Source organism: Phoca vitulina, unplaced genomic scaffold (genome assembly GCF_004348235.1).
Source record: "Phoca vitulina isolate PV1807 unplaced genomic scaffold, GSC_HSeal_1.0 scaffold34, whole genome shotgun sequence".
In the NCBI taxonomy this organism is placed as follows: domain Eukaryota; kingdom Metazoa; phylum Chordata; class Mammalia; order Carnivora; family Phocidae; genus Phoca; species Phoca vitulina.
The window spans coordinates 1,321,252-1,330,500 of NW_022589737.1; the positions used below are offsets into that span (position 1 = coordinate 1,321,252).

Sequence of the window (9,249 nt, forward strand, 5' to 3'; positions counted from 1 at the left end):
AATGAACATTTATCTGTCATAAGTAAGTCTATGATTAATATTTATATACGTAGAGTCTTGTTCACATTTCTGGTTATTTCTTTAGAAATTACTGATTCTGAGGTTATAGTTTGGCCCTGGTATATAAGACCAAAATAGCATTTTATCTGTTTGCTGAGAGATTGTATATGGCTCTAAAGGAGGTTGGAGAAATAAGTCACATTCTAAAATTGGAAATTTGCTCCATTACCATTGTCTAGATGCTTAGTATGGGATTAAATTATTAAGATCCTAGTGTAATGAAATTCTTCTCATAACTGAATCACTGGCTTTGTTGCCACAGTATTTTGGCAAGATTTCAGTGTAGCCGTGTAGCTTAATTTTAGTTTACAAACCCCCAGTGCCTATGGAAAACAGTGACTTAGGTCCATAGATACCAATGCTTGAAATAGACAAGATGCCATTGTTTCTGCTCTCTGAGCCCAGTGTGGTGGGAACTGTGATGGGCCCAAAAGCAAGTTGGAATTACTTATGTAGCCATTTCTTCTAAGACATTTGGTCCTCAGAAGAGGACCTGAAGAGAATTGTAGGTGGACATAGCTAAGGATGTTTGTCTCTACTTACCACTAAAGAGAGTTTGATTTTATGGCAGTCTCTTTTTTGATATTATTTTTGGATATTATTCCTAATATAGGGTGATGGATTAGAATTCAAGAGACACTTCCTGAAGATTAAAGGGAAGCTGAGCGATGTTGTGAGCAGCCAGAAGGTTTGGCTTCCTGCCACATGAGAGATCCACTGGATTCCTGGTGAATATAGTGCTGCTATGTTGACATTATTCTTCCTAGAGAAGATTATCCTATTCTGCAAACTGCAAACAATAGTCTCTGAAGAGTTGTCTTCCCTCTAGCCAAACATTTTCCAATTCTTTTTGTATGTTCTTCATACAAATAATACCTATATCTTCATTGTAAGTAAAGCTTTGGGGAACGGATGGATAGAATTCATTAGATATTTCTTCATCCTGTGTTTAGTGTCTAAAGACCCATGTGATGGAAATCAAGCTTTGGGGATACATGAGCTTACCACCTTTTATACCAACGTAATGAAAGATGATATTCTTGTAGCATTGTTAACAAAACATTTGGTTTCATCCAAAAAGTAGGTGTTTCCTATGTTGATTTAATTACATGGATGGATTAGTAATAAAGCAATCTTGTGACTTTTGGACAGTAGATTTATCAGTCTATAAAGTGAAGCCAACTTCAAAAAATATATCCCCAAGATTTGTACTTATATTTTCACAAGGGCCTTACCAAGTATATAAATCTGTTTTTGAATTATAACTGTTACTTAAAATTGCAAGTAGGTATGTTTTCTCCATTGTAGTTAATAATATATAAAATACTGGTTGTCTTTCAAGTAGAAGTTGAGCATGGACTCTAGTCCTTAACTACCTTTACTCTAAAATTACTATTGCACATTTTAAATATTTTTCTATATTATTTTCTACTTTCACAGCCATATTTTAATTCTTTATTACAGAAATAAATTCTATTTTGAAAATGAATAGCTAACTCTGTGGACTTCTTGGTGACCAAGCTTCTAGGTAGTAGGGAATAAAAGAGGAGGGAGAAGAAGTAAGGAAGCTGTGATAGAAATAGATCTGATCCTAATTCTTTTACTATTAGATTTACTAAGACTTTGTTCTTCTGATAAAATTTATATTAATATTTGAACGTATTAGATTGGGACCTGTATTCCTTTTTCTTGGTAATTTATAAAATTAATCATTTTAGTCTGAAGCTAAGAACATGTGAAATTTTATGGTTAGAGTTTATCGCTTATTAGTATATACTGGTAAATTGTGTTCACTGCAGTATATCCATAGGAGAAATAAATTTGAAGCAATAGGTGACTCCTAAGAATTGAGCCAGTAAATTCTCAAATATGAAACATTTTGTTCTTGAGAATTGTGATTTAGTAACTCTCAAAAACAAAGTTATCTCAGGGTTTGACCTCTCTTGTGAGCTTTAGACCTTTACAGACACAGCCAAGCTGACATTTCTACTTGACTAATAGTGAACACGTGACCAAAACCAGCTTTTGGTCCCTGTCTTCCAACCTGTTCTTCCCTAATTTCTCCCAATCCCAGTAAATGCTATATTCAGCTCTCTAGTTCCTTAAGCCAAAACCCCAGGAATCCTCCTTGACCTGGTTTTCATATTGTACATTTAATTCAGCAAATCCTGTTCCATTTAGCAAATTTATCCACAATCTATCCTACTTCACACCTCTACTAGAAGCACTCTAGTTGAAGGCACTGTTACCTCTCTTTTCATTATTACTTACCCTACAACAGTGCAAAAAGACAATCAGAATGATCTTTCTAAAATGTGAATGAATCAGTTATCCTTCCCCTGTTCTCAACTCTCATGGCTTTTCATCACACTTCAAACAAAATTCAAAATTTTCTCTCTCACCTGCTGGCTTAATGGGATCTGCCTCTTACCAATGCCTGGGCCTCCTCTGCCACTCTTCCTACTTATCCTACCCTAGCTGCATTTGCTTTGCTGTTCTGCTCATGTTTACTTGAGCAGACACATTCTTATCTCAAGATCTTTTCCTTTGATGTTCCCTCTCCCTGGAGTGCTTTACTCCCAAACATTCATGTGGCTTGTGCTTCACTTTAAGTCCTTGCTTAAGTGTCACCCATTATGCAAAGTCTCCTTGGCTTATCTAAAATGTTACCCCACTTCTGTCATTCTTTATTTTTCATCATAACACTATCTGACATTATATTTTTATTTATCTATTAAATGTCCATTTCCCTCATTGCAGTATGTAATATGTAAGCTCCTTAAGGTCAGGGATCCTATATGTCCTGTTCAGTTCTGTGTCCCCAGCACCTAGAAGAGTGCCTAATGTATTACAGCGTGCAATGAATAGTTGTTTAATGAAGAAATAGACACTCCATTGATCCGGTCTATCCTCAGAATATATCTGGGAGCTGAAGACGTCTGTCCATTTTGATTGCTGCCACTCTAGTTCAAGCTCCTTCATCTCCTCCCCAAATTTCTTACTAAAAACTAATGTCTTCCCACTTCCACTCTTGCCATTTCCCAACCCTCTCTCCCTCAAAGTCTTTTCTTGACATAGGTCCTAACTTGTTTTTTTTTTAAAGATAAATTGTACTCTGACACTCCCTTGCTTAAAAACCTCCAGTGACTTTCCACTGCATCAAAAATGGAATCTGGGCGCCTGGGTGGCTCAGTCGTTAAGCGTCTGCCTTTGGCTCAGGTCATGATCCCAGGGTCCTGGGATCGAGTCCCACATCGGGCTCCCTGCTCTGCGGGAAGCCTGCTTCTCCCTCTCCCACTCCCCCTGCTTGTGTTCCTGCTCTCGCTATGTCTCTCTCTGTCAAAAAAATAAAATTAAAAAATCTTAAAAAAAAAAAAAAAGGAATCTAAATTGTTTGCTTGGACTGCAAGATACACCATCTGTTCTCTTTGTTCGTCATACTATAGGCAGAGTAGCCTTCTACTTCTACTTCTTCTATTCATTAAGCATGCCAAAACTCATTCCCCTTTCAGGCCTTTTATGTTTTCAGCTCCCACCACCTGGAATCCCTTCCAGTAGTTTGCATGACTTACTTAGCATTCAGATCTCAGCCCAAATGTTTCTACTATCCCCAATCACTGTCCCACTGTTTTGTTTTCTTCATAGAACTGATTACTATCTGAAATTACAGTCTGTCTCCCCCACCAAAATGTAAGCTTAGACTTCGTCATTTCTTTTCCCCTTTGTATATCTCCCCCCTCCTTCCTGCCCCTTTGTATATTTTGTATGTGGAACAGTACCTAGAATACAGTAGGCCCTAAATAAATATTTGTTGAATAAATGAATTAAGTATCAGATGAAGAAAATGCTACAGAATATTGTAAGGGGAAGGTGAATAGATGGATAGTAAACAAACTTTCTCAGCTATTGGAATTTGTGTAGAATGGGGGGGAAGTTCCATTCAGACTTGGACAGATTAGCTCTCACAGTTATAATTACGTGAGCATTGGCAACCGCCTCTGTAAAGAGACTGATAATAACTACATTTTAGAGTTGTTTTTAATCTTAAATGAGTTAATGTGTATAAGGAGTATAGTATACAGTGTTGCACAAAAGGCATTCAATAAACATAAGCTGCCATAATTTTTCTGCAGTGTTCATTATACTGTTGGGAGAATGTGTTTACTCCCATTATTAAAAGTAATGTTTGCTTAGCAATGAAAATTTGCAAAATGTAAAAATGGGGGGAATGGAATTATAACCCAAAGATAACAGCTAAAATTTTGATGGAAAGTCAATGCGTGCTGCATTGTGTGTATGCATAGTGTGGTGTGTGAAGTGGGTATGATTGTTGAGATAAATATAAATACGTACAATGTGTATGGTTTAACAAGCAGTTGTAAAGTTAATCTGTTTAACCAAACTCAGTTGAAGAAAGATCATTTCTGGACCCTCACAAGCCTTCCCTTGTACCCCTTCCCACTCAGAACCCATTCCTTTCCCCCAGAAGTAATCATAAAATTTATTTTTTTTTTTTTTTTTTAAGATTTTATTTATTTATTTGAGAGAGAGAATGAGAGAGACAGCACATGAGAGGGAGGAGGGTCAGAGGGAGAAGCAGACTCCCTGCCGAGCAGGGAGCCCGATGTGGGACTCGATCCAGGGACTCCAGGATCATGACCTGAGCCGAAGGCAGTCGCTCAACCAACTGAGCCACCCAGGCGCCCATAAAATTTATTTTTATAATAATCCTCTCCTTGGTTTTCTTTAGTTTTCTCAGCTATTTATGCATCTTTATTTTATTTTTTAAAAAAGATTTTATTTATTTATTTGAGAGAGAGAGAGCATGAGAGCGAACACAGGGTAGGGGCAGAGGGAGAAGCAGACTCCCTGCTGAGCAGGGAGTCCGATGTGGGGCTTGATCCCAGGACTCGGGACCACGACCTGAGCTGAAGGCAGACGCTTAACCTACTCAGCCACCCAGGCGCCCCTATTTATGCATCTTTAAATGACATAGTTTACTTTTGCCTATTTTAGAACTTCATATAAATGAAATTATGCTGTATGTAATTTTTATGTGTTACTTTTTTATTTTCATTAGCATGAATAGCTTGCATGTATCGAATTCATTGATTTTAATTACTGTATAGGATGCCATTTATGAACATACCACTAAAATTATCTATTCTCTCTACTGCTAATGGATGTTTGCGTTGTTTACAGTTTGACACTATTATTAACACCTGCTAAGAACATTGTTCATGTCCATGAATTTCTCTAGGTCCTGGAGACTAGTGTGTATACCTACGAGTGGAATGGATGGGTTTTAGGGTATGCATATCTTCACTTAAGTAGAATAACGGCAAACTGTTTCAAAAGTGATTGTACCAATTTATACTGCCATGAAAGAGGATGCAATTGCTGGAAAAACAGTTTGGAATGATCTATTAAAGTATCAGAATTTTAATAGCAGAATATGTGCTTCTAGTATTTCAGACTTTCCCTCCATTTGATGCTGTCAGTCTAATTTTTGCCAAGTTACTGGTGTCATATTTTTTGGTATTAATTTGCTCATACCTAAGTTTAAATAAGGTTGAGTGTCTTATGATGTGCCTCCCCCAGTCTTTTCCCCATTTTTCTGTTGTCTTTTTTTTCTTAATGATTTCAGTTGTTTATATGCTCAGCATACTAGTTCTTTGTCAGCTGCATGTATAGCATGTACACTGTCCCATTCTGTGGCTTATTGTTTCAAATTTCATGGAGGTTTGTAATTTTAATGTAGTTCCATTAAGATCTCTCCTGGCTAGCTTTGTTTCCTATTCTACTTCAAGGTCATGAAGATTTTCTTGTATATTATTTTCTAAAAGCTTTATAGTTTTGGCTTTCATGTTTAGATCTATAATCCACCTGAAAGTGGATTTTGTGTATAGTGTGAGGGAAGAGGTCAAGGTTCATTTTTTCCCCCACTTGGCTATCCAATTTAACATTGGTTAATTGAAAAGATTATCCTTTTCCCCCTGATATCCATTCAGTGTTCAGATTTCCAGTTCTTATTTTTTACAGGACACTTTTAAAAAAGATTTTATTTATTTATTTGGGAGAGAGAGATTGAGAGAATGAGTGGGGGGAGGGGCAGAGGGAGAAGCAGACTCCCTGCAAAGCAGGGAGCTAGACATGGGACTTGATCCTAGGACCCTGGGATCATGACCTGAGCCAAAGGCAGACACTTAACCGACTGAGCCACCCAGGTGTCCCATCTCATTCATATTCTAATTGGAATTTTTTATATTGGGTTTGGAAATTCTTTATATGTCCTAGATACTAGTTCCTTGTTGGATATGTGGTTTGCAAATATGCTCTCCCATTCCGTAGCTTGCCTTTTCATCCTCTTAACAGGTTTGAAAACAGCAAAAGTTTTAAATTTCAATGAAGTCCAGTTATTAATTTTTCATTTTATGAATGACATTTTTGGGATCTGTTAAACACAGAGTCTAACAATCCTTTGTCTAGACTTAGATCGCAAAGATTTTTCCTATATTATTCCTAAAAGTTTTTGTTTTTTCATTTTACATTTAAGGCTATGATGCATTTTGAGTTAATTTTTATGTAAGGTATGAGCCTTAGGTCGAGTTTAATTTTTTTTATTTTTTTTTTTTTTGCCTCTCAATATCTAGTTGTTCCATTGCCATATGCTGAAAAGGTTATCTTTCCTCCACTGAATTGCTTTCAGACCTTTGTAAAAACATCAGTTGGGTGTATTTGTAGGTCTCTTTCTGAGTTCTCTGTTCTGTTTCATTGTTGTGTCTGTCTGTCTGTCTGTCCAATAATACCACACAGCCTTGATTACTATGCATATATATTGTGAATTTGGTAGATTGATTCCTTCCAGTTTATCTTCTTCAAAATTGGTTTAGATATTCTAGTCCTTTGTCTTTTCATATACATTTCAGAATAATGTTGTCTGAATCTAAAAAAAGAAATTTGCTGGGCTTTAGTTTTTTTATTTATTTTTTATTTTTTTAATTTTTATTTTCTTTTCATAAATTTTATTTGACAGAGAGAGACACAGAGAGAGAGAGGGAACACAAGCAGGGGGAGTGGGAGAGGGAGAAGCAAGCTCCCCGCCGAGCAGGGAGCCTGAGCGGGGCTCGATCCCAGGACCCCGGGATCATGACCTGAGTCGAAGGCAGACGCTTAACGACTGAGCCACCCAGGCGCCCCTGGGTTTTAGTTTTAATTGTGGTAAAATATATACAACATAAAATTTATCATTTTAATTATTTTTAAGTGCCGGTTCAATAGTGTTCAGTATATTCACACTGTTGTGTAATTATCACCATCATCCATTCTCAGAACTTGTTCATCTTCCTGCACTGAAACTCTTGTACCTATGAAACAGTAACTCCTCATTTACCCTTCCCCACTAGCTCCTGACACCCACCATTCTACTGTCTATTTCTATGAATTTGAAAACTTCTAGTCCTTCATATTATAGAATCATATAATATTAGTCCTTTTGTGTCTGGGTCATTTCAATCAGCATTTGTCTTCATGGTTCACCCATGTTTTAGCATGTATCAGATTTCATTCCTTTTATTTATTTATTAAAGATTTTATTTATTTATTTGACAGAGAGAGAGACAGCAAGAGCAGGAACACAAGCAGGGGGAGTGGGAGAGGGAGAAGGAGGCTTCCCGCTGAGCAGGGAGCCCGACGTGGGGCTCGATCCCAGGACCCTGGGATCATGACCTGAGCCGAAAGCAGATGCTTAACGACTGAGCCACACAAGCGCCCCTCATTCCTTTTAAAAGCTGCATAATATTCCATTGTATTTATAATACACATTTTATTTATCCATTTATCCTTTGATGGACATTTGAACTGTTTGTACTTGTTGGCTATTGTGAATAATGCTGCTGTGAACATGGGTGTACAAATAATCTATTTGAGTCTCTGCTTTCAGTTCTTCTGGGCATATATCTAGAAGTGGAATTGCTAGTTATATGGTAAATCTATTTTAATTTTTTGAGATAACTCCATATTGCTTGCCATAGTGGCTGTACCATTTTACATTCCTGCCATCCTAGAGTTATAACAATATATTTAAAATTAACACCATCTTAATTTTGTCATGAAAGGACTCTAGTCCTCCACAGCTTTGCTTCTACCCTTCCCCATTTTATTTTACTGATGTCACAAATTACATCTAACATAGATTTACAATTATTTTTATGCATTTATCTTTCAAATCATGTGCAAAAGTGGAGTTCTAATTGTTTTCTCCCTATACGTAGGCTTCATTTTTCTCTGGCTGTTTTTAATATTTTTTTTCTTTGAATATGGCGGTTCCTCAAAAAATTAGAAATAGGAATACCATACAATCCAGTAATTCCACTTCAGAGTATTTACCAAACCCCCCCCCAAAACCCTAATTCAAAAAGATATATTCATCTTATGTTTATTGTAGCATTATTTACAATAGTCAAGAAGATATGGAAGCAACTTAATGTCTATTGATATATGAATGGATAAAGAAGATAAGGTGTGTGTGTATGTGTGTGTGTGTGTTGGAATATTACTCAACCATAAAAAAAAGAAAATTTGCCATTTGTGACAATACGGATGGACCTTTATGGGTATTGCACTAGATGAAATAAGTCAGAGGAAGACAAATACATGATTTCGCTTATATGTGGAAAGTAAAAAAACAAAAAAAGCCCAGAAACAGACTCAAAAATACAGAAGAAACTGGTGGTTGCCAGAGGAGAGAAGGGTGGGGGGATGGGTGAAATAGGTAAAGGGGGTTAAGAGGTACAAAACTTCCAGCTCTAAATAAATCACAGGGATGAAAGTACAGTATAGGGAATATAGTCAATAATTTAATAACTGTCTATGCTGACACATGGTAGCTGTACTTACTGTGGTGAGCATTTCATAATCTATATAATTTTCAAATCACTATGTTTACACCTGAAACTAATATAAGATTGTATGTCAATTATACTTCAATTAAAAATAAAAAAATTTTGGGCGCCTGGGTGGCTCAGTTGGTTAAGCGACTGCCTTCAGCTCAGGTCATGATCCTGGAGTCCCGGGATCGAGTCCCACATCGGGCTCCCTGCTCAGCAGGGAGTCTGCTTCTCCCTCTGATCCTCTTCCCTCTCGTGCTCTCTGTCTCTCATTCTCTCTCTCTCAAATAAATAAATAAAT

At 36.9% G+C, this 9,249-nt stretch overlaps 1 protein-coding gene across 1 annotated transcript in view; it reads left to right on the forward strand.

Annotated features, from left to right (window-relative positions):
* The window catches only part of CHEK1 (checkpoint kinase 1), a 31,592-nt gene extending 30,096 nt beyond the window's left edge, over positions 1–1,496 (forward strand). The window contains exon 13 of the mRNA XM_032426315.1: positions 674–1,496. Within this exon, the coding sequence (XP_032282206.1) occupies positions 674–769 (96 nt within the window). The 3' untranslated portion in view covers positions 770–1,496. The remainder of the gene's footprint in view (positions 1–673) is intronic.
* The last annotated feature ends 7,753 nt before the right edge of the window (positions 1,497–9,249 follow it).